Here is a 25,404-nt window from a genome sequence, read left to right on the forward strand (position 1 = left end):
GAAAAAATATCTGCAAAAAGTAAAATGTTGGCATTCCAATTATATTTCAGATGGATAATGTTGCTCTTAAAGCATTGTATGACACTGAGTTACAAACTTTAAATGAACTCAGAAAGTAGCTAGTTTTAAAGTTCTTAATAAATTAAAAAATCAGCAATTCTACATTAGCTGAATGTCTAGATGCACTTCATTGATGCCTTCTACTATTATCTTTATCTTTTGATTAAGTAATGGTAACAAACTTTAATGAAGACAAACATAACTTGTAAGCTTTAGAATTACTTATTTTTAGAAAAAAATACTTTTAAAAATCTGATTTAAATATAGGTGGATAAAATGTGGTTTGAGGTTGTTAAGTAGGATTGCTTAGGTTTGTATTTATTTTACTATTACATTTTCAGGCTGACTTTAGAAAAGGGTGTTTTGTGCATTTCAAGACTCGTACTATACAGTCTTCTGAATTTACTAGTGAAAATGTTTCATGTACTGAGGGAGATGCCTAAGTTTGCAAGCGCATTCATGATGAAAAATAAATGCTTGCATTTAAAAAAACCCTGCTTGCTGTGTGCAGATGCCATGCAGATTAAACTTGGAAGCACATTGCTGAGAAGTAATTTGAAATTCTGCTTCTTGTATTAATATTATTTTAGAAAAAACAAACACAAAACAATCTAAGAACTAGAAATTTCCCTCTATCCAAGCGGATTGGTTTATTTGTATCCTGTTTCTTAAACAATACTCCTTATTTGTGCAGAATAGGAAGTGACTTTTTCCCCAGATAAATGGAAACGTGTTGGTATGGCTACTGTCATAGGAACCAAGCACAACATGACAAATAATGCTACCAGAGTAGAATGTAAAATACGAAAACTGTAGGTAACGTGGTCCTTATGACATGGAGGCCATCCATGGTTTTAAAGTACTTTTCCTACTCTTAAATAACTGTATCAATTGACCTAGTTTAATGAAAGGGGTAGGCTAACACCAGTTTGCTGAAGAGATGGCCCAAAGCTTTAATGAATTTTCTCAGTGCTAGTGTTGACCCTATTTGCATGGTATGCAGAACTGTTTTTGAGAGCTGCATCACTTTGATTCTGTTTTAGTTACAGGGAGTACTTTTATTATGTCTTTAATAATGCTTCTAAAAATACCTTAAAGTGGTTTATTCAAGAACATTTTTCAGCTCCAAGCACTCCTCGTATATATTTCCTTACCACTTCTTCTCTCCCTCAAAAGATTATTGTGTGTTTGAAAGCAAAGAATACTAGTGTATTGAAATAATTGTATTATTTTATCATCAAGCAGTATAAACAGAGAGTTGAGAACATGTTGTTAGGTAAGAGTGATTCTGATGGTGTTTAACTCCTAGTTTACTACTTTGGAACTTGCAGAAGATGTCAAAGTAAAGGAAATGTTGTTAATAAGCAGTTAATGTGTTCAGTCCTTACTTCCACTAGAAATTTTGTATTCAGAGATGTCGAGAACACTTGAAATTCTGTATTACACCATTTCTTGATTTAGAAGATACCTGAATGCACCTCAGCATGTGTTAAATGCTTTGTATTTTATATTTAAAGTACAAATCACATGGTTTTTCTTCCTTTACATAATCAGAAATAAAAGCAGAGAATTGTATTATGACAAAACACTATAAAAAGGGCCATTTTTTGGTGTGTATAAATATTATGTCAAATCTTGATATTAGTTATCTTAAGAAATTTTTATTTAAATGAAAAGCTAAAATACCTGTATTGATTTGACCACAATTCCTGTGCATTTTCACTTCAAAGCATTCTGTTCTTACATGCAAAGACAGTGTTGTTAACCCTTGGAACAGAGGGGAAACAAAATGAAATCAGTTTCTTCAGACTGTGATTTTTGTTAAAGGAATTAAAATTGTAATTCAACTTTTGTGTTCCTGAGTCTTCAAACAAGGAAAACTAGAACATTTTTTTCATTCCTAACTTTTCTGAATTTCAGGTGCTAGAAATGAGCAAGACCTGAGCTGGGTTCACTGTAGCTGTTCATATAATTCTGAAAATGACAAGAATAATGGCAATGCCACACTGCAGCTGCTTGAAATATCTACTGCTGTAGGCTCTTCTGCAGAAGCTCTTTTTAAAAAAGAGAAAAATAAATTTAAAATGGGATCGATTAAGGAGAACTGATTATTACTTAATAGAAGGGCATATGTGATGAGAGAACCCAAATGCTCAAGAGTTTCTTAAAGTGGAAAAAAGGAGGTAGGAAGAAAGGCAGTTTTTGCCCCCCCGATGTCTTTTCTTGCTGGACAGGTTTTAAGCTAGTAGACAAAGACCTTAAAAAGTTGAATCTTTAAGAGATGTCTTACTAAGTTTTCTTGAAAAGAATCCCAAAGGACTTCCATTTTTATTCTCGTTAAGTTCTAGTAGTAGTGACATCATCACAGTAAGGTGTGATCACCTTAAGATACTTCTTGAAGTTAAGTTTTGCATGTGGTTTGTTCCATAATCTTTCCAGATGGTTGATTATTATTGCTGGATTAATGCTTTTTATACTACTAAAGGATAAACTTTTTTACCCAGCTGTTGCAAAGCATGATGTCGCATGTGAGCAGAAAATATTGAAAATTTATTTTTAATGTCTTGTTTGAAGTTTATTTCTGAGAAAGTTTGTTCTTTTGTAGAAATGAGCTCTGCCTCTTGGTAGAAGGTTTTGCTGGCCTGAAGAAGAATCTTCAAACATGTCCAGAGCTTAGGTGACACTGAGGTAGCCTAGTTTCAGAATACTGAGTACTTAAAGAAAGGGACAAGTACCATATGCTGGTCTTAGCTGGAAACTTATGTAAAGTGTCCATTTTCTGTGGAAGTACACTATTGTGAACCTATAGCTAGGGTTTCTAAAAACCTAATTGTCTTGACCAGATATTGTGCACTGTAAGTCAAGTGGAAGAGTGGGGGAAGCATAAGTAACAAATCCAGTCATATCTGTTAGAATAATACAGAATCATAGAATAGTTTAGGTTTAAAGATCATCTAGTCCGCCCCTCTGCCATCTGTTTGGGGCATTGTTGTGAAGGGCAGGGACATCTTTCATTAGGTCAAGTTGCTCAAAGCTCCGTCCAACCTGATGGTGGCATCTAGTATGATTCAGAATTTATGTACAGTTCAGAAGAAGGCTCTGAGAAGAAAAGGAAAACATTTAGATTATTTATTAACCAGGGAAGCGTTTCATTTCTTATGTATTGCTTAATACAGGTGTAATGTGAATTTGTTGCTTTACAGAATGAACCTTTTTCAGTCTTAAAGTACCTACTGTCTGCCTCTCATACTGTACACAGTATGCTAATTGCAGAGCACTTCTCTTCACACAAATTATATCTGTTCAAAATAATAGCAATACAATAAGCCTTACTGGGTTTACACAGGATTTGAAAAGGCTGGTCAGTCCACAGTGGAGGATCAGGTTTTATCTCCTCTAAACCCCAGACCACCAGCAGGCACTCAATATCCTCCAAATCTTTTCTAATACCTAGTATCTGAATACTATTAATACTGTTTTCTGTTTTTTAGCCTTCCTATAAAAGAATACAATTTCTCTTCCTGTATGCACCACACATTTTTAGTGTATGTCTACTCAGTTTTAAATAAACTTAGAGTGATTTGACTACATATTTCAGAACAGCATTCTCATTGAGTAATTTGTTAGATAGAAGTAGGGTTGTTGGTTTCTCCCCCCAAATATTTAGAATTTCCTTCTACATTTAAAGCAATTTGCAATTATTACCATCAGTGTCAGAGATGGGCATTTCCCAAAGGAAATCTGGTCTTTGGGCTTTATCTGTATTCATCATGCCCGTTTATTCTGTCTTATCTTTGTGTGTGTTGTAATGGCCTTACATTGCAGTCATACAAGGCAAAAAGAAAATGTGTATAAATTCTTCATGTTTATTATGTCGCTGGTAATTTGAAAACCTTCTCCAAGGGAGTGACGCTTCATCTATGGTTCAGCTTTCCCCATGCTGTATCAGAATTAGCGTTAAGCCAGAGGCCATCTGTGTAGCATTCAGTGTTTCTCTGGCTACATCTATATCAGTGTATTAAGTGTCCCTGAGGCTAATTAACACAAAATGGCTGCTGTCCATACTCTTAGCCCCAAAACAGGTGGTTATATCCAAATTTACTTCTGAGAACGGTACCCTGACCACAGGTAGCTTCTGAACAGTGCCTTTAAATTGCTTGAAAGAATGCTAATTGGTCTGGACAGAAATTGTTTCAGGCCCTTTTCTAACAATTTAGTGGTACGAGCAGTTCATTCCCATGCATGGGAATGCTCCACAGCACTGTTGATTTCACTAGTATAGATGTGTAGCCTTTACAGCTTTAGACAGCTAAATCAATACATCACCTCTTTATCATCATCTCTAAAATTGTACTTAGCTGCATTCTCAGAATACATTGGCATACTTTAAGCCTATAATTTTATGTATTGTTAACATGATCAAAAGAGGTAAAATTAGTTGTTATTTTAGCTTCAGTCTGGGTATGTTTGTGTTTATTTAAAACATACAGATTTAAGTTGAAAGTTGTTATGAAGGCCAGATTGCATTCCTTCTTACAAACTAATTTGTGGTAAGATCTTGAGATAAAGAAGGGACTCTCTCCCAAGGCAGTTTTTTTTTCTTCTCCATGTAGAATTTAAAGAATTTATGTTCCTATTGTGCAGAATCCCAGCAGGATCCTCTTAATCAGTTGTTTGTTTGTTTGTTTTTTTAAATTCCATTCTCACTTTTTTTCAGGAATGTTTGATTCATCTGGTAAAGTGTTCAAGAATTAATTAATTGTCATGGTTTTGTATGATTTGCCACATAAATAGGGACATATAAATGAGTACATTTGTGTTGATTACGTGGTCAAAGTGTGGAATACAGATGAGCAGAGAAATAGTGAATAGATTTAATTGCAGGAAAAGACTGATTCATAAGATGAAGACAGAAAAGCACAACTGTTACAATTGCTGATTCTGTGCAGAATCTAATGATGAATTTACAGATAGTTACATGAGGTGAAAAAATGGCATGGCAAGGTATTTTTATAAAAGACTTACAGATTCAGTAAATTTAAGAAGCAGCCTTTATAAGCATTAGAAATCAATAATTTTATTCTGTGTTTTATGCTTTTATTTAATAACTGCTGAACAATCAAGGCTGAAGGAGGTATTGTGGAAATGTTTACCATGGTGGCTGGAGCAGTTGCCAAAATCTAGAAAACCTGTTTTTACACTGCTGTTTTCATGAGATTTAAATCTACAAATACTATTCTCTTGTATAATATCCTTCTAATTACTAGGCTTCCTATGGGAACCTTATCAGCCCTTCTTGTCTAAGTATTGCCAGAGTGTAGCAAAGAGTGTCCATTAATAATAGGCCAGAGAGAAAGGAACATTTTCCAATAATTAAGATAGTACTTTGCCTGTGTAGAGTATGGAGTTTGATGCCTTATTCTAGAAATGGCTGATGTGTTTTGCATTAAATGTGTTTGAATAACACACATAAGCAAAGTTTCTGTTGGCACAGTTACAATGAAATATGCAAATATGAGGTATTACAAAATTTTTAGTGTTTTAAGTCTAAAGAGTGTTTTTGTCTTTTTATTTCGGTCTGAAAAGTGTGTAATATTCCTAAATTTCAGAAACATGCAAGATAAGTATTTACAGTTGAAACAAAGTACTCAGATCTTTGCAGTTGGGAAAGATTCCAGTTTAGCAAAGAGTTTTGAGTAAGTGTGTAATTGCGTGTGACTTAAGAGCATTCACGTGTTGTGATATTTTGTTAGGTTGTGACTTTATATGAGTATTTTATTTTGTGTTGCCAAGACAAGGTGAATGGCTATTACCTTCTGCAATATTGTAGATACCTGTGTTATTTTAAATGGTTTGAGGGAATCTCAAAGAACTGGAAATTCTTGGTAGGATAAATTCTTTTCAGGGTATTATTGTTGTCGTTGTTGTGTAAATAACTTTAATGGCTAGCAGGCAGAAAATCAATGAATTTACTTCTCACATGCAAAAAACCTCCCAGTCTACTTTAGCTAAAAACATTAATGAAGTCCTTGAAAGTGCACAAGGGGAATGCTTCTTAGTTTTGTTGTGCAAATACCAGCTCCTTCTATGTATTCGGTAATGGAACTGTGAACTAAAGACAACAGGGAATTGCGTCCTTAATTGTAGGTAATACAGGGCCAGTTTGCATTCTGAATTTGGGGAAAAAGCTAAGACTGAATTGCAATAGAAATTTTCTGTTTGGTGAGAGTAGCTCTTCAGCAAATTCTCTGACAGAATATTGTATTGCTGTAATAAGCATTGTTTCTTTCTCTGCCTTCTTTTGTGTTACATGGAAGGGAAAAAAAGGCAAAAACCTTTCTCTAATTTAAAATGTCATAATAGTTAAACATGAGATGTAGTGGAAAAATGAATCTGTAGGTGTTCAAATAGTTTTCTTCATATAGTTAAGTATTTGTATGTTGCTTTTATAGCTTTATAGTTGGTAGGTCTTCCAGCCAATTTAACAACTACTTGAGTGTTCACAGTTCTGAAAGTTAAGTAACTTTGTACAACAATAGACATTAAATGTGTGCACATGTATTTGCATTAAAATGTCTTTATGTATGTAGTTGTTTATTTCGGGGAAACACTTCTGGAAGGCTTGGTTGTGTTATCTGCAGTCATCAAAGCCCATAATGTGTTTAATGTACTTTTGCTTGCTTCTAATTTTGTGAGCAACTGTAAGATTTTTTTTGTTTGTTGTTGTTTTAATATTTGGCAAAATATGAGCCACTGTTTTTAATGGAAGTGCCCAGCTTTAAAACATGCTCCAAGTTATCACACTGTGTAGGAATGATAACTTTGTGTTATGAATTTTTAAAAAATAAATTTGTATTTTTATGTGTATATTTTTACATATATTTTAAAATATTTCCACATTAAATACACCTATTAGATAAATATATTTGTTGCTGTCAAAACACCACTAGGTCCTAGGATATGTTTGTGAAAGAATTCCTGTAAACAAGTGATTTTTATTTATTTACTTTGACACTTGACTTAGTGACCTAAATAGTGTTCACTGAAAGCAAGTTTTTACATTCTGTGCAAACTCTGCATTATAAGACATGGTGTGTCTAACTAATGCTATGTAGGAAGCTGTATTTAGTTGAAAGTATTATTATTACTATATCACAATATATCTTACAGTGTAGAGACATTCATTTGTATCACTACCAGCTCTGCAGTGCATATAGGAATACTGAAAATTGTTGTAGAAACTTTCATAATGCAGTGGCATTTGAGATTTCAGTGGCTGTCTGAAACCAGGTGGCTGGTGTTGGTGGTAGTGTGCTACTGTGCTACTTGCTTTGGGCAAGGCACACAATGCTTACTTGTAATTCCCTGCACATGCCTGCAGTGATTGCTAACATGTGGCACCATTTGTGTTTTAGTGCATCTTTGCCGTTCAGATAGTCTCTCATGTTCAGGCATGTACAGTACAGGTGGTACTGTAGATTGTTTCTCAAAATAGAGAAACTTAGGTTTTTTTCTAGAACTTGCAAGTGTGTTACAAAGATAGCAAAAAACATGTTGAGGATTCTGATGTTTTGTTTGAAGAGCTAAACTCAAACAGCAGTGATGTTTGACAGACTTGATGAGCTGTCACCCTACATGGCAACACAATGACTATAATATTAATAAAGTTAATACATCTGGGAATTGCCTTTGTTGAAATGTTAATCCCCAGATATAGGCTGTGTGGAGACTTTCCCATGCAGTCCCTCTGCCAGATTTGGCCACGGGATTTAAGAGGAGTTAGAGAAAGTTAAAGGAATGTAGAAGTAGGACTAAAATGGCTTTCAGCTAGTATTTTCGCTAACAAATTTTCATAGTGAATGAAACTTTTGCCTTTTATTTTAGGACTTCTTTCTCCCTCCTCCTTCCTGCTGTAACAGCATAGAGTTTCTCTTAATGCAGAGATGGTCAAAATACCTGTTTTCTTCTCCTGTTCTCAATTATGCAGTGTATTTATCTGTGTTCCTGGTAGTGGAGTTTCTTCAGAGGCTTATGTTGTCCCCCAGCCACCCCAGTCTTTTGAAGTTGCACTCCAGCATGCATACTTTAGTTGGCTGGCATATGTCTTCTATTACTTTCCTTCTAAACTGGAGCTTTATTAGTATGAAAGCATAAAATAGTGTCTTAATTTCTTTCCTCTTAGTGTTCCCATAGATATTAAGAATGTATTTTTGGTAACTTTAGAATTGATTTCTATTTTTTCTCCTTAGAAGCATTGTTTCTTTTGCTTGTTCTAATAGCTAACAAAGTAAAACTTGCAGAATTGCTGAAGCTCATTAATTTTACACTTCTTTTTCTAACAATAAATAATATATCTTGCCTTAACAAAAATTCAGGACTTCGTGAAGGCATGTATTTGGTTTTCTTCTGTTTGCAAAGGCTTCTTGGTAAGTTAAGAACTTTTAAACCAAATTTCAAGTAAACCACAAATTGGACCGTCTATCATGTAGTCTCACAATAACCTATGTTGCAAAATGTTAACACATTTAAATTCCATTGTATGCAATTGTAGTTTGTACGTGGAGCTGTATAAAGGTCTTGGCCCAAGTTTAGTCTACACAGGGCCTTCTGAGTTTTGCTCACAGTTCTCCTAGTGTGACAGAATGTTGTTGGGGTAGAGGCTGGAGTGGTGGAGTCCCTGGTATGGTGCATATGGTCTGGCGGGGCTGCATGAGAACAGGCTCCAGAACAGGCCAGCTCAGACTGGAGTACAGTGTTCTGCAGCCACACAGCGGAGCACCTGGCCAGATGTATGAAAAGCACAACTGTTGGTGTTTCGTACTCATTTGGCAAGCTGGCCCAATAAAGCTTTAAGAGTCTCGATTTGTCAGCCTGTCTTATTAGGTGGTCACAATAAGCCAGAAAACCAAAGAAATGCTGCTGAGAATCACAATGCGGAGTGTTTCATGGGGTGCATTATGTGAGAGACTCAGTTTCTGAGGTAGATAATGCGAAAATGGAAAACACACAAACATTGTTTTGAAGGATTCAGCTGCAAACATCAGTTCGACAATAATTGGATGTAACTGTTGAATTGGAATTCATGGTGCCCTTGGGGCCAAGGAAAAAAGCCCTGAAAAGATTGCTTGGCAAAACACTCAGATGCGAAATCCGGTTTGAGGCAGCTTGTTGGTGTATGCTAAAAGTTTGGGCAGAGCCTTGAAACAGGTTGTTGACTGGAATTTCCAGGAACTAGTTAGGATAACTCTTGGGACAGACTTTTTGTTAATGAGTAAATTACTTGGGGCAGCTGCAGCAGCAGCTTTGTGAAGTTCTAAGCAGGAGTTTAATTCCAGAGTGCGGCACCAGTCTCCATTGAGTGCACTAGCGGCAGGAGAGTTGAATATAAACGCTTTGGCCCTGCTGAGAGCAGGGACCAAACGCTCTGTGATTAAAATACTGCCTGCTATTAGGCTTCACAAATGGATCAGATTTTCAAGGAACTGTAGCAGGCATAGATTCATGGTATATGACTGTAATGGATTGTTTGATAAAGACGTCTTTTTAAAAAGGTTGCAGCTTTTGATTGGCACCACAAGTTCACAGGTTGTCCCTTGTGAAGAAGCCAGATGTACAACTGGGTAAAACATGCATGAGTGCAAGTACCAGTGCATGTATTAAGGAGAAATGTTATTGGAAGCTTAAGAGGTATTTGGGGTTTTGAGTTCAAAATCTTACAATAGTAGGTAGCTTTTAAATCCCCACACACACCCCACGCCCCAGCTACGTCCATTGTTTTACCCAACCATGGACTGAAAATGGTTCTGAAAATTTTCTAGTTGGCATGGCATTGCCACCAGCAATTCCTTAGTGCTTCAGGTCAGGGCAAGAGTCACGTAAAATTAGGGGCAAAGAGAGACAGTGTGCAACAATTCTCACTTAGGGTGACACAGAGTGGAATATGGAGTAGTGTGAAATCTTTATTACAGTAAGGATTTTGTCTCATGATTATCTAGGCTGTTGTTGAGAATAGGATTGCAGATAGGGAGACGAGATGCAAGAGAATGAGAAAGGAGAGTGTGTCTGTCTGTCTTCTTAAGAGAAGGTGTTCAGGCTAATAGAATTGGTTCAAGTTCATGTTGTCAGCCCCCTGCTAATAATGCTGCCAAAAAGGCAGTTTCAAGAAAGGTCAGGTGGAGAGCTCTGGTAGGAATGGTACCTGCTTGTTCTTCTTTTGAATACAAACGTAAGGAATTGATAGTTGGACTGTGATGGTTCATGCCGGCACTGTTTTGCCAGGCACTTGCTTAATATATATTTGTCAAATTTACTGTGTCTTGGCATAGGGAGCCAAAATACTCAAATAAGCCAGATATTTTATACTGTTACATAAAATAAGTTGACAAATGCAAAGGAAGTATGTGATGGACTCTAAATTTTCACTGGGTTACCATAGTGATCTAAAAGTCAGATTATTTTTTTTTTAATTCAGCTTCTCTACTTTTGTGAGATGCAGATTCAAAAGGTACCAGAAATGTTCCCCAGGCCTTAGCTTGAGAGCTTGCAGTGTAATGTAAGTCCATTCAGGGTTACTGTTGGTAGTGAAGTCTACATGCCACTGGCTGTACCTTAGTATAAACTTCCTTTTATTAGTATGTTTTCCCAAATATCTGAAAACAAGCCTGAAAGTAACTTCGCTGAATAAAATCCTCTGTTTTTACTTAAGTAGGTATTTTTGATGGACAAAAATATTACTTATCTTCATAAACTTATTTTCCCACAGACTTAAATGGAACAAAATGACTTAACTGAAGTTCTGTCAGAGGAACAGAACGTGTAATATGTGAATTTGATTTTCAAAGGGGTGTGATCTTTTGATTTCCAGTTTAAGGGATCCTTAAAGGAACATGTTTTCAGAAAGCATTGAAATCACTGGCCCTTCAAAAAGTAGCCAGCCTTCACATGTGTACCTACGTATTTTCCCATTTTTCAGTACTTTGCATATCCTGTAGTTCTACCTATTCACCAGATGTGTGTGTGTGTGTGTGTGTTCTGTTGTTTTTGGGTGTTGGTGGTTATTTTTGTGGGTTTTGTTTTGGAGGGGTGGGGTTTTTTGGGTGTGTGGGTCTTTTTGGGGTGTCTTTTGTTTTTGTTGGGGTTTTGTTTGTTTGTTTGAAGTTAAGCCTCTCGGAACAGAGTTGTGATCCAAACTGGAAGGCAGTTGTGGCTGTAAATTGCCACTGGGTTTCATTGCATTTCAGTTGAATATTTTGGATCATGTGTACACTGAGTTAACGCCAGTTCAAGATGCCATGCTAACAGTGTGGAGCACTTTTCAATGTATGTACATAAGGCAGTTTTCCTCATTATTAGTAATTTCATTCCAGGCCTTAGTTTAGTTAGTTGCTTTAGGGGTTTTTTTTGTACATGTTAGCTGCATCTTTCTTTTTGGGGGCCTAATCATTCAGTTGGCATTGAAATTAAGAGAGGCAGTTGGAAGATTAAGGACCTGTACTGTTGATGTATAAAGCCTATGACTTCACTAAATTAAAGAAGCATTTTGAATTCATAAAAACCTTTTTCAGTGATCAAAGTATATGTTTCCAGTCTATAGCTACAGATTTGAGTTGTTTTGAAACATGAGATTAGCCTTTTGTGACTATCTGATTATAGTTTATGAGCTTTTGCACAACTGTTTTTCAGTAATAGAAAAGCTCCATTTATTATTCTTAAATTTCTTGTATCTTTACAGCAAGACCTGTCTATATGATAACCATTCTGCTGTTTGCACAGTAGCTGTATGCAGGACTGGTAAGATTAGAATTTAAGACTAGTAAAGCTCATTTACAAGCTAATTTACAAAGCTCCTTCTCTGCACTAAAATTCCAGGTCATGTGTTCTATCTGCAGGAAACAAAAAGGAGGGTTTGAAGGAATGAGGTCTGTACAGCTGTATGTAAAGAGTTGGTACTGATGTAGCATAAAGGAATCATACTACAGCAATCTATTATGGTCTGTTTGTTATGGTTGAAATTCAGTACTGCAGTGCTGTTAAACTCAATGGATTGAGAAGTAGTGAAATACCCTACCTCTAAACTAGCAGTATCTTAAAAGGTGTATGTGTTAAAGGTGGGGAAGGTATTTCTATTTGTTATGTGGGGCTTGTTGTTTTTTGTTTGGTTTTGGGTGTTTTGGGTTTTTTTTGGGGGGGGGGCGTTGCTTGGGGTTTTTTTAGCCTTTTTAACTGATGTTTTGGAGCCTTTGGGAGCTTTGTTTTGTTTTGTTTGTGTTTTTTTGCTTGGCGAACTTGGTTAGTTTGGGTGAGATAGGAAAGAGGGAGTGCTCTTTGAAGAGATGGAGCTTCGGTAAATGGAGTAACAACAAAAAGAGCTGAGAATTTAACAAAGTGAAGTTGGTACTTGCAGTGTAGTAGGGAAAAATCAGATCATCATTTAAGGTTGTCTTGAATTGTGGTTTCCTATGATGTATTAAATAAGACCTTTGTGAGAACGTTGTGAGAGTTGTCAACACTGAAAAAACCCCCAACCAACTGTTTGTTTGCAAAGGTATTTTAATTTATACATAAAATTTTTGTCCCCCCCCGTCCCGTCCCCCCCCCCCCCCCCCCGTCCCCCCCCCCAATTTCTTAATCAAAGTGAGTCAGAGGCAGTGTAATTTTTTGGCTTTGGAGATGGAAGAAGGAAAGCAGATTTTGAAATTACAGAGTTTCTGTGTTTGGCAGTACTGTTTTAACACATTTTAATAAAGTCGGTATTAACAGAGGAACACATCTAGGGTGTTTGTATTGTTCAACTCTGCTGGGACATGGCTTTAATAAAAAGCATAAGGTTCAGTTTTTGTATTTTAAAGTATGGAACAACATGGATTATTTTTTGATATATAAGGTGCCTTTTTTTAAAAAAAAAATGCTTAAATAGCTATTCATTCTTGGTAGAATGGATAAGTCCAGCGAAATATGGCAGTAGATTTGCAAACTGTGCTTTGAGTACTGTGTGTGTTTCTGTATAGGGATTTTTACTTCATCTTACTAAATGTTCTTGAGAAATCTTGCATTCAGTAATGAAAGTGTTTTATGCTAAGCTTAAGCTTCGAGTCAGACCAACAAATATGAGGAAATTAGATGTAGCCACAGCACTTCTGAAGTCCTGTTAGACAAGCTGAGGCAGAATAGCTTCTGCCAGTGTAGAAATAGTACATGCACGTCATCTCCTTGCCATACTCAGCTGTGTATGCCTGCTGTTTACCCTGCATCTACTCTAGTGTTCATCTGACCCTTGTTCTGTTTGAAAAATCAGTGGCAAGCTGACATGGAATCCTCTTAGTTTGCTGAATGAGCTCTCTGAAGAGTCAGAAACTGAATGGTCAGAAGGAGGGAAAGTCAGTCTCTCTCTGAGCTACTCTTTTAGGTCTTGATCTTGAACACACATTTATGTAGACACTGTTTAAATTGATTTGACTTATAATAGATTTGATTAATCTGATTCAGGACTTTGTGAAGGCCATATCTTTTCCTCAATTTCAACAGCTTTTGATGATCTTACAGGAGTACAAAGCAAGGCCTACGTTTGTGCATGTGTAGGAAAGATCAGCTGTAGATTTTTAGGGTTTTTTTGGGTTTTTTTTTTTTGGTTAGTATCAAAGTTAGACTAGTTCTGTGAAATCATCTTTTCAATGTTGCTCACCTCAGTTACAGTACAAACTCATTCAAACCACGAACACAGTCATGATGACAGATTCAGTGATTGAACTGTTTGAAAGACAACAAACAAATGCTGGTAGCACACAGAAGACTAGATTTTTGTGGTGAGCAGCATTTAATTGGAAGTATTTTAACTGTTCCCATGGTTCATTTCGAACCACTCTAAGTGGGAGATAGTGTGGCCCTACATGCAATTAGACTTGGAGATAGTTCAGGACCCTGCACAACTGTGTTCTTTCTCAAGATGTTAGAAGCCACTGTTAAGTTTATCTTAAAATGCCAATCACTAATGCATACAGGTGGGAATTTAGCCTGTCAGAATACATAAGCCACTGGTATTTTTTCAGTTCATAGTCACTACAATATTTTCTGGGTTCAGAATGGTTAGAATAGGGAACAGATGCTGGTCATGACGTAGGTGTATGTAATTAAAAACCATGAGCCTTAAATAAATGTTTCTGTCACTGGAAGAATGAAATCCTTTCTACGTGATTTAAACCCATGGATTTCTAACTTTCACAACTGGAAATGAGTGTCCTATTCCAGTAAACCTTGGGGTTTGTAGCTGTGTTAGGTTATCTACACAGTTATTTTGAGAAACCAGTAGAGAGATGCTTTAGAATGGATTCATGGGACACATAAGATTGCATGGTGCCTTAATTCAGCAGGCATTCATTTTTTGACTTTACACTTGACTGTTTGGCTATGCCGCTATAGCTTCAAACTTCTTAAAAATCTTTTTATCATTTGTATTCCACAGTGTGTGTATTTCTCTCTTAGCTACTTTTAGATTGCTTAATCCCATAGTATATTTAATATTAGTCTTACATGCAGAGGTTGAGCATGGTTCTGAATTGAGCTCTAATGTGCTCACCACTATATATAACCCGCCCATGCACTTCTGTTGTTGTGGTTTGGGTTGGTTTTTTTGTTGGTTTTTTTTTTTTTTTTAGATTTACTCTGAAATGTTTAAGAAGTTCTCAAGTAAATGATAATACAGAAAATGGAAATTGTCACATCTTATCTTTTTGTGTGTGTGTGATTGCCATATTCAGTGATGTAATGTTCATTTATGGAGTGCTTAACAATTCATCGGTATTGGAAGGAAATTAAAAAACCCCAAAGAAATAACAAACTTGAATAGCTGAAAGCAGATAAAGTAGAATGAAAGTATGGTATTCCTTGTCTGATAAACTGCAAGAAGGAAATAAAATAATAAAACAGTTACATAAATACTGAAGTCAGCATCTCTAAATGACCATTTTAATGCAACAAAAAGTAAATTCTTTAGAAGGGAAGTGCACTGTTTTGTGGAAGACAATATAGTGGAAGAGAAAAGCTAGGATTTAGATTTAAAAACCTGTGAGTAGGAGAGTGTTGAGGAATGAGTTTTAAAAAGTTACAAACAACCTAATTCTATAGGATTTTCCTTTTTTGCAGATTTTAAATTGGAATCTAATTTGCATAAATGAGGATTTTTCATTTAAAGATAAAACCTAACCATATTTAAATGTAATTTTTAGTCTGTTAAAATCCCTAAAAGCAAATGATAGTGCAGGGAAGATTTTTGCTGACTCCTTAACTTACTCAAGAGTCTGCGTAGTCAGGAGGGTGCTATAGCAGAGTTCACATAAAAGTAATATATATAGTACTTTGAATATCCTAAACACTAGTCAGACACGAATCATAGTTACATGTGATGCAGTATGCCATGTTATGCCTTATTAACTCTGAATTTTTCCGTTTCTTCTGCAATGTACCATTTTCTTAAAAAAAATTGTATTTACTACATTTAAAAGGTGTGGTTATGTGACTGATCTCTCACTTCATGAAATAATTACTAATGTAATGCATGTGACACATTCCCCAGAGGTCAATGACAATACTGTTTTCTTAAAATCTTTCTCATTCACCATGAGTTAATGACTTCAGTGTTTACTAAAAAAATTATACCAAAAGCTTGGGGTTTTTTTCTTATATATTAAATACTTGTAGCACGTACAAAAAGGAAGATAAATGTTTTAAATGGTTTCCTGATTATACAATATTTTTATTGCGACTTAATGGACTCGAAATTGTCAGTTTTCAGCACAGTGAAAGTTTGTAAATTTAGGCAGCTTTGCACTTTGACATAATTTCATGAAGGGTTTTGCAACTACCGATCAGTGTGAAGTTAAGCTACTGTGGGCCTTTTAAGTTGACTTTATATGTTGGAGTATAGAAAGTTCTGAAAATTACAGGTTTTAATGGTAAATTATCTGTTGAGTTAATTAGTTTACCAAGCTGGTTGACTGTTTACTTTTGATATATGTAACTTTTGTGTTTGCAGTCCATTTTCAATACAGTATATCAGCATTTTTTTTCTTAAGAGGTTTGAAGGGATTTCCAATAGTCATCATTAGCTGCAGCCATGGCTCGGAACTTCTGATCCTGATTTGTCGCACTCAGTATCCCTGAATTCTCTTACTCTTGTGTAATTGTTAGAACTTGGTATACTGTTTCTCTTTACGTCAGGCAAAAAGAAATAAGTATTTTCTGAACTTGACCTCAATATGTGTATTGTTAACCTGCACAGAATAATTTTTATGATGCTTCCACCTGCAGAGTTATCTTGGATAGCAAAAGCTGATTTGGGAAAAATGGCTTCACAAGAGGGCTCAACAGGTTGAAATTTAGCTAGGGGTTATTGTTGAGAGATGTGAAGAAATTTAATACCCAAATTCGTAATTCCACATATCTGCATTTTCTGTATCGCCTATTGTCAGTCTGACTCATGTTTTATGTTTCATACCACTTTGACTATTGTTTCCAGTAAATCTCCATGTTTGTACAGTTTGTTTCCTTTGGCAGCTCAGCTGCTGGAGGATGAAGGATTCGGTTATACTATATGTATTCAAAACCTTTGGGTTTTTGTGTGTGTTGTTTTTTTTTTTATTATTCCAGTTATCTAGAAAAGTATGAAAAAGTCCATCATTTTGGGGAGGAGGATGATGAGGTACAACCAGGCAATCCAAAGCCACAGCTTCCTATTGGTGCAATTCCAACTTCCTATAACTACCAGCAACACAGTGTGTCAGGTAAATTTTTGAGGACAAAAGTGCTCTTTTTTCCCCATATATATTTCCCGCCCCCCCCCCCCCCCCAGAGAGGCTACAGACATACTGTGTAGGTAAATGTACAATATTATTAAAATTATCAAATCTATAGGTCACTCAAGTTATTAATTTGATACACTCACAAACTTACCCACTATGAACCAAAATAAAAAAAAATATGAAAATCCATAAGTTATTTCTTGTCTTTACAGATGTTTCCCTTTGTATTTAGCAGGGATAAATGGTTACTTTCTTGAAAAAAACATACCTTGAAAATTCTTGGTGTGTTGTCACATCAGTCATTTCTCTGCAGAGCCAAATACCTGAATTGAGCATACGATTGATTAAGCTTCAAAATCTGAGGAATAAAGCACATGTGTAAGGAGCCAGAATCAACACCACTGCAATTTAGAGACCACAGTATCAATGTTTAACCAATAAATCAGAAGCGGGTGGACTCTGTGGAATGGATGTGTAATTCGTTGTGTTGAAATTGACTCCAAATTGTATTACAGTTCTATTCTGCTTTAATTAAAGTTTGTGTTTTCAAAGTTTTTCTTTGGGAGAACATACTGCAGTGTTGCATTCTGGAGGTGATGAAGGCATTAGTATCTAACTAGAAAGCTACATAGCTAAGTAGAATGTGTTCAGCACTTTGGCAAAAGATTAACGGAAATAACTGAGTTGAATACTATAAAAACTTGTTAACGCTCACAATACCTTATTAATAAAACTTTCAAAAAGTACTTCTCATTCATAATAACATTGCTTAATATATCATCTGAATATTAATTAGTTTAGCTGTGAAAACTTTTTTTTTTCTTGTTTAGATTACCTTCGTCAAAGCTATGGGCTGTCTATGGACTTAAACTCACCAAATGACTATAATAAATTGGTGCTTTCACTGTTATCTGGACTCCCAAATGAAGTGGACTTTGCAATTAATGTGTGTACTCTTCTTTCAAATGAAAGCAAGCATGTTATGCAGCTTGAAAAGGACCCTAAAATCATCACTTTACTGCTTGCAAATGCTGGGGTGTTTGATGACAGTAAGTATATAACATTTTTGCAACAGAAAGAGTTAATACCTGTTGTAGCATCTTTCACAACCCTCGATAATGAAAATGTTTATAATTTATTGCACTGTAATATATCTAGTTTTTGTTTTTACCTTGTCTGCAGTTACAGTTTTTATTAGACATTACAAATACCTTTTAAACTAGGTAATTTTTATTAAAAAATTATTGTTTAACAGTTTAGTGAAATTTAAGAATTAGTTTTTCAGTGATAAGAGTTTGTTGAAGGTGCTGAATTTAAGGCATTGGATTTCCATCTGCTTGTAGTATATTACTGCTTTCTTCTGAATTCATAGGACCATGCTGACCTTTCATAATTCTTTTCTAGTAGCAGTCACAAACATAAAAATTTAAAAACGGCAGTCTGAAAACAATGAGCCACTAAGGTCTTTATCCATATACTTCACTACACATTCAATTGTAGTGAAATTCACAATACAAAATTCAAGGGATAAAAATCTTAACCTGATTTTCAGAATTATTTAGTGTGTTGGCACATAAATTTTTATTTCAGTATGTGAAATAAGCTATTCTGACTTGTTCAGTGTGACCTCCATGCTAAGTTGTTCCTTGTTTGTCTTTCTGTCAAGGAGAGGGGAAAAAAAAGTTAACTCAAACCATCCTAAAATCGTAACGTTCCTCTCGCATGGTGGTGAGGAGGAAATATTCACTGGTTTTATATATGGAATTTCAGAAACTGTCACCATAAGAAATTGTCCAAATGAGCTTTTTCAGCTAAGTGTACTGAACTCTGCTAGTACAGATGATCATATCTGTTTGCTTATAAATCTCCTTTGCATGTGTAAGCACAATCATAGTATGGTATGTCAGAGATTCTGTTTTAAAATTCTGGGGAAGGATGCGTGTTAGACATTGGGTTTTTTTAATGATTAGTATTTTTACATAATGATTTTTAGCTTCCCCCCCTTCCCCCCAGTATTGTATTGGTGTTCTTCAGCTTCTCTCCTATGTTTTTGATTTGTAGCTGTGCCCTTCAGATATGGTTAGATCTTGGGCATTTAGTGTCTGCATCTAGAACAAACTTTCAAAGAAAAATATTTGAAAGGAAGTTAAAGTGAAACTTAGTCCTGCATGTCAGTGATTCCAGGATGCTTGTGCTCTAGATTTTTGAGTTTACCATCACTCCCCTGTTCTTTTGATGGAACTTTTATGGACTTAGGAATTCACTAATAATTTAATCAAGTTTTGGTTTGCTATTTGATGATTCTAGTTTTTTTTTTTTTTTGATCTGGCAGAGGTAGATTGTGTTTTCTCGAGTTCCTAACTTGGACTCTGAGCACAGGCTTGTTCCATAGCTGGTCTGTATTAGTATTTCTTATATTGAAAAACATTAGAGGTAAAGCCAAGAGGAATGATGAGCGTGTAATGGGCTTGCTGTTTTCATTCCCTGGAGAAAACTTCATTTTTATCTTAGCTGATTACATCTTCTGGATAAATCCAGGGAGTGTCCTAGCAGCATTAGGAGGCCTAATTGGAACAAAGTGGGGAAAGAAAGAAGGTTTGTGTTTACCTATTTTTGAAGCATGAAACTTCAATCTGAAATACTTGGATACTTTTATATTATAAATAGTGAAGGTAAATCTGTCATGTTTGGTGATTAAATGAAATCTGTAATTAGCAAATTCAGGTAGTATGAAAATACTGTCACAATAATTCCAGATGTAAATAAATGATGGCTGATTAACTTTATTTAATGTGGATTTTAGATTTGGCCTGTCTCTAAGGTTTTAGCATTGTTAGTATTTATAATGCAGTGTTTCTAGGTACAAGAAAAATATGTCTTCAGCTCCCCCCTCCCCACCCCCTTCCAAAGTCTGAGATTACAATTATATTGCAGGTAATAGGGGCAGCTCCAGGTGTTTGGGGTTATTTAGTATCTTCAGTTTGGAGTGCTGCATAAGCCTGGGTTTGGATTCTGTGAGTTGAAGGCTGATGTGATCTTGGAATTGAGATTTAAAGCATTTTGCTCAAAACAATAAAATGTTATGAACCAAAATGTTTGTATAATTTAAAAGTACAATTGGCTTGTTACTGAACTACTGCAAGACAGTTTGGTTTTGGATTGACTTGATCTTTGAGTCAGATTGAGCCTTTGCTACTTTCAAGGAGTGATGATCAAAATGTTTGTGGTAGTGGTCCACCAAACAGCCAAGAACATGCAGTACACTTCCTGGTTAAATATTGGCATTCAATTGAGTGCTGTCAATCTCCCTGCTACTGTCAGTGTTTAGAAAACATTAGTGGGGATTTGTTTAATTACTAAAGTAGTGCTTACAGCTTACACTGCACATGGAAAACAGTTGTTGATGTGAGGTTGAAAACTGAGCAGTCATCTTGGCTCCTGAAAAAGAGCTATGGAAATTTCCCATGTGTTTTTTTAAAGTGTTCACAAACTAGTCCATTTGTTATGGACTACTTACTTTCAATTTAAACTGTAAAATTGCAGTATCAGTTAATTAAATGACTATAAACATTTCGGTTGGTTTATACAAGGTTTTTTGAATGAAAACACTGAAGAATCTGTGATGTTGTTGGATGTTTATTTAGTTTATGGATTAGTAAAAAGCAGCAAACAAACGTTCTTATTTTACTAAATTCTGCTTTTTATGCTTAAAGCTTTAGGATCATTTTCTGCTGTATTTGGAGAAGAATGGAAGGAGAAAACTGATAGAGATTTTGTTAAGGTAATTTAAAAATTGTTAAAATAATTTTGAACTGCATATGATGGGTATAAATTCCTTTAAAAAGATAGACAATTGTAAGATATACTAGCATGTGTCTTTAGAATGACTCTCAACTCTATTCCTTTGATTTAAATATAATAGGATACTAAATCACAGTTGTCATAAAATGTTTGGATAAGCAGTAAGAAATTTATTAATAAAAAATAGGTGTAGGGAAATGAATAAAGAGGTTCCATGTTTCTTTTTATAAGAAAGCAAATATGTATGAGAAGAAGAAAAACTGGCTAAGATACTTGGCAAGAGTAAACAATGCTGTTTTTTAAAAACTGCTGTGATCAGTAAAGAAACATTTTGGATTATGAAAATTAAGTCCATAACATAATAAACATGGGACAAATTTAAGTAAGTTAGCAGTGTTGCAAGTTTGTTTCAGTTAAAATATTTTTGCACAGGGCTTTTTTATCGTTCCACTAGAGGGCATGATCTACTGTATCAGTAATGAAAAGTAGTAAAAATAAAACTGCGTGTAAGTGCTTCCTCTTTATTCTAGGTGAGCATTTTGAGGTGAATGAGAGCATGAAATATATTATAGCTGAAATAGATTTGACTTTTCAGCATATTTGCTGTGGTACACAATTTCCTTAAATTGAATTTCAGGTAATGGTTTGTGTGGCTAAAATAGGAAAACGCTAGATTAAAACATATTTTTGGTAATTTGCGCTTTTTATTAAGTAAAAATATTAAGAGATAAGGTGCTGAGTTCCTTATGAACTTACAGCTGGGTTTCTGCTCAATTTCTTAATTGTCTCATATACTGAAATGTCTTTCCAGCAGTATAGAGAAATATTTGTTAGGAGCTTTTTCCATTTGTCTTTTGCTTTATTTTTATGTAACTCAATTTTGAGACAAGTTGGTCCATAGTAGTGTTAGTTAAATGGTAAGTATTCCTGAAATATCAGTGACTAGATTCCCTAACCAAAATCTCCTAGGTAAAATTAAGAACAAAAAAGGTAAGCTCTCATATTGGTTAGTATATGAACTTGAAAATGTGATTCAAATGTGCTGAAGCTAAGTGTAAAAAATAATGCTTCATAATCTGTTTCCTTTTTGCATTGAAAAATATGTCCAGAAGTACTGTAGGTTGTGTTTTGATTCGTTTTTTTTTAAAAGCATTTAGCACTTCTGTGTTCACTTCACCCTAAACTGTCAGACTGTTGCTGATCTAGATCAGCAACAAGCACCATGTCTAGATCTATAAACATTTTAAATTACACAGAATTCTAATTCATTATATGTTCATTAATTATATAAACTTAAGTAATTGTGATAGATAAGGACAGATGGTTCTGATAAATGTTTTTAACAAAGTGTTAAGTAGAACCACTGTAACTGCAATAAAGCTTACTAATAGGAAACTTGGATACTCTCCAAGATCCGTTTTTGAACATTACAACATGTATAGTACCACTCCGTAGCGAAATACTGCTGAAAGCATGTCAGAAACGAACACCAGATCTAAAAACATTTCTAATGCCAAGAATCCAGATTTTTCAGAACATCTTACTTCAAGCGTTTGCTTGACTCTAGTACTGGAAGTAATTTATTTTGTATTGCAGCTGTGGATGTGTTAAAACAGAAATGAAGTTTCCATAATGGTTCCCTTTATGACATAGGAGAGAGATATTTGGTTGGCAGGGTTGAAATTTTGTATCCCCCCTTTTTTTTTTTCTTTTAGATTTGCTTTTACAGCTTTAACATTAATAGGATGGCTATTGAACGCATGTCCCTGACTTGACTGTTCACGTTATCTTTTACAAAAATCTTTGTTTGGTTTATTAAATTTTGTTGCCAGTTGTTTGTCTTGATTTTGTAATGTTATCATTCCAGTTTTTCTCTGCTATAATGGCAGCAGGTTAGAAATTGGTCTAGAGATGAAAATGGAACAAAGTTTTTACGTGGGAGACTAAAAATGTGGAATTATGAATTGTAGTGATGGCATGGACACACAAATATTAGAGATTCATAGAGAATAGGGTGGGGAAAGCAATTTCTTAAACCCATGAATTCTAAACTAATAGGAATTGAATTGATAGAAATTTTGTTGAGTTTATAAATGTTACCTTCAAACCATGGAGGATTTTTCATGTGTTGGAGATAAGGGATTGAGGGGATGAGGGAAGCTGAGAAATATTAGAAATCTTGAAGCTGTTCTGAAAATGATTCTCAGGGTTAAATTCAGGATTCATAGAGAAGTCATAAACTTGGATTCTTGTCAATTGAATGTCAGTTTCATGCAAAAAAAATTAAAAATATTCATCTCCTAGTCTTTATTAGCTGAAAATAGCTTTTTAAATGCAGTGAAACAAATACAAATTATCTGTGAGAGTTGTTAAGAATTTTTGACATTTCATCTATATAGCTACTCTTACTAACTTTTTTCCAAGCTCCTCCTCATGCTTATTGAAATATATGAACATAAACATGCAACTTTGGATTTTATAGAGCAGTTTGGTTTCTGTATTTCAGTGTCTTTATACAGACATTGAGGGTCATTGTAGAATTATGTAGTTATTTAAAATTTCCACAAAACACTTATGTTTGCTTAAAATAGTTTGATTTATTTTTTGGTCTCTTAATAATATTAGTATTTTTAAATTGGTTTTCAATAAAAATGGCCATATGTTTTTCTTCATTATTTTTTGTCTTCATTCTACTTATATTTGTACACTAGGAGTGAAACAGCATCACTGTTAGTATTTCTCCCACACTAAAGTGTCTGTGCAATAACTGTAGATTGTTTGGTATTCGGTCAGCTCTTGAGTTCTGTATTAATTTATCAGCAAGAATCTGTCAATTGTTTCAGCACCAATACTTTAATTTTATATTCTGCTTTTTTCTAATTTTGACTTAAAATCATTCTACTTTACATGTGCAGTTATCATGATTTTTTCAGAACAGTCTACTAGTTTGGTAACGTCATATTCACAAGCGAAGGAGCTTGCCTCTTGAGTTGTGTCCTCCAACATCACTGTTGCAGTTGAAGGTGAAGATAAAAACAACATGTTTCTTTATACTAAACTTTGAGGGAACCAATTACTACCCTCCCCCCCTCCTTACTGCATTATAAAAAAACCTGGAAAATTTGTAATTTCCATTGTCTGCAGCACTGTATTTTCTCACTTTCTACAGAACTTCCCTCTAAACTGAATCAAATGTCTTTACTAGTCAGTGTATCTATCTGTTCATTAATTGTCAGAATCTGAGTATAACTTTTGTTGAACCTGCCGTTACCTCTTACAGCTATGTTAATTTGTTGCTTTCTCCTGTCTTGATTTTTTTTTTTCTTGGTGCTGTCAATAAGCCTAAATGTCTTGTTAGTTGGAATGATTGCAAGTCCTTACTTAAGGACTGGAACAACTGTCATTTAGCCAGCCATCTTGCATCTCCTCGTTTTGTTTTATTGTCCCCATCCCCGAGCTCTGATGACATCCTGCTCAGGTGTCTTCTCGTCTGTGCTGGAAGCTTTCCCATTTTTAACTGTTTCATTTTGTTTTGGATTTCCTCATGTTAGCAAGGTTCACTTGTGAGTATAGTTTGTCTTTAGAGAGTGACTTGTTTATATAGAATGCTTATAATCAGACAGATTTAACTGTTTTTCCAGGTATTTCTTTCATGTCTCCATCAGACAGCGGGCAGCTGCTGTAGTGTATGAATAATTGTATTGTATTTCTTCATGCACTACTCGTTTCTGTTTACTTCAAATTAAGTATTTAGATTTCATCTTCTTGGACTTACTGAGGTCTCCTCTAGCTGTAGAGTTCAGAAATCCATGCTTACGCAGTTTTTGTGCTTTCTTTAGTGCTTTGCATAGTGCTTTACTTCTGGTTTCCTTTTTTTTTTCTTAAAAAAAAAAGTTTGTTCTTTGTTGTCCAACTCTTCTTTTTTGTATAAGTTTAATAATTTTCATTACTGAGCATTTACTGTTTTAATCTTTCTCAGTGTGTTGGAGAGTGATCCTTAAGGATTTAAAAAGTCTGACATGTTTCAAACATCACCTTTCTTGTGTCTCTCAGTGGTCAAGATGACTTGACTCCAGTTGCTGTCATATTTTTCTGCGACAATAAGTAGTCATGATCATTGCTACATTATATGATTTGTGGACTCAAATGTCCATTGTTTTTATGGACAGTAATTTGGTTTATGTGATTTCCAGTGAATTCTGTTTAATACTGTGCATCTTTTTCCAAAGGAACTTGGCTGCTGACAGTAATCAGGTTGTGCATGTGAATCAAGTTCTTGACCTTTGTCCATGATCTCTTAGCATCTGGATGTCACATAGTCAAGGGTTGTTTGTTTGCTTCCAAGTTTTGGCTTTATGTTCCTATTACCAGTGTGTTTTTGTGATCTAAAACATACATATGCATACATACATACATACATACATACATACATATATATATATATGACTGACTGTTGATAAAGAGCTTCACTTTTTCATCCTTTCTTGTTCATTTACCTTCATAGGTAGTATCAGATTGCAGCTATCCATAGTTTATAGTAGGGAATAAATAACTGCTTGTTGATGCTAAATAGATTTTTTTTTTTCCTTGTCGCTGTGATATAAGTACCATTTTTCAAAGGAATTCCCAGAAAGCTTAACTCATCTTTTCCCACTTCTTTCTTCTCAAACAAAAATTTTGCCACGTTTTGCCTTGTTCCCTTGTAACAGAAAGGCTGTGAACATTGTATGTAGGTTACTTAACTATTTTT

The 25,404-nt window shown here is 35.0% G+C and overlaps 1 protein-coding gene across 2 annotated transcripts in view; it reads left to right on the forward strand.

Annotated features, from left to right (window-relative positions):
- Window positions 1-25,404, forward strand: part of ARID2 (AT-rich interaction domain 2) — a 105,730-nt gene that overhangs the window by 43,295 nt on the left and 37,031 nt on the right. For both annotated transcript variants that reach the window (XM_005444019.4, XM_055712208.1), the window contains 3 exons: window positions 16,702-16,835; window positions 17,684-17,902; window positions 20,567-20,634. In XM_005444019.4, coding sequence (XP_005444076.1) covers window positions 16,702-16,835; window positions 17,684-17,902; window positions 20,567-20,634 — 421 coding nt within the window. The remainder of the gene's footprint in view (window positions 1-16,701; window positions 16,836-17,683; window positions 17,903-20,566; window positions 20,635-25,404) is intronic.

The sequence above is a fragment of the Falco cherrug genome, chromosome 5 (assembly GCF_023634085.1).
Source record: "Falco cherrug isolate bFalChe1 chromosome 5, bFalChe1.pri, whole genome shotgun sequence".
In the NCBI taxonomy this organism is placed as follows: Eukaryota; Metazoa; Chordata; class Aves; order Falconiformes; family Falconidae; genus Falco; species Falco cherrug.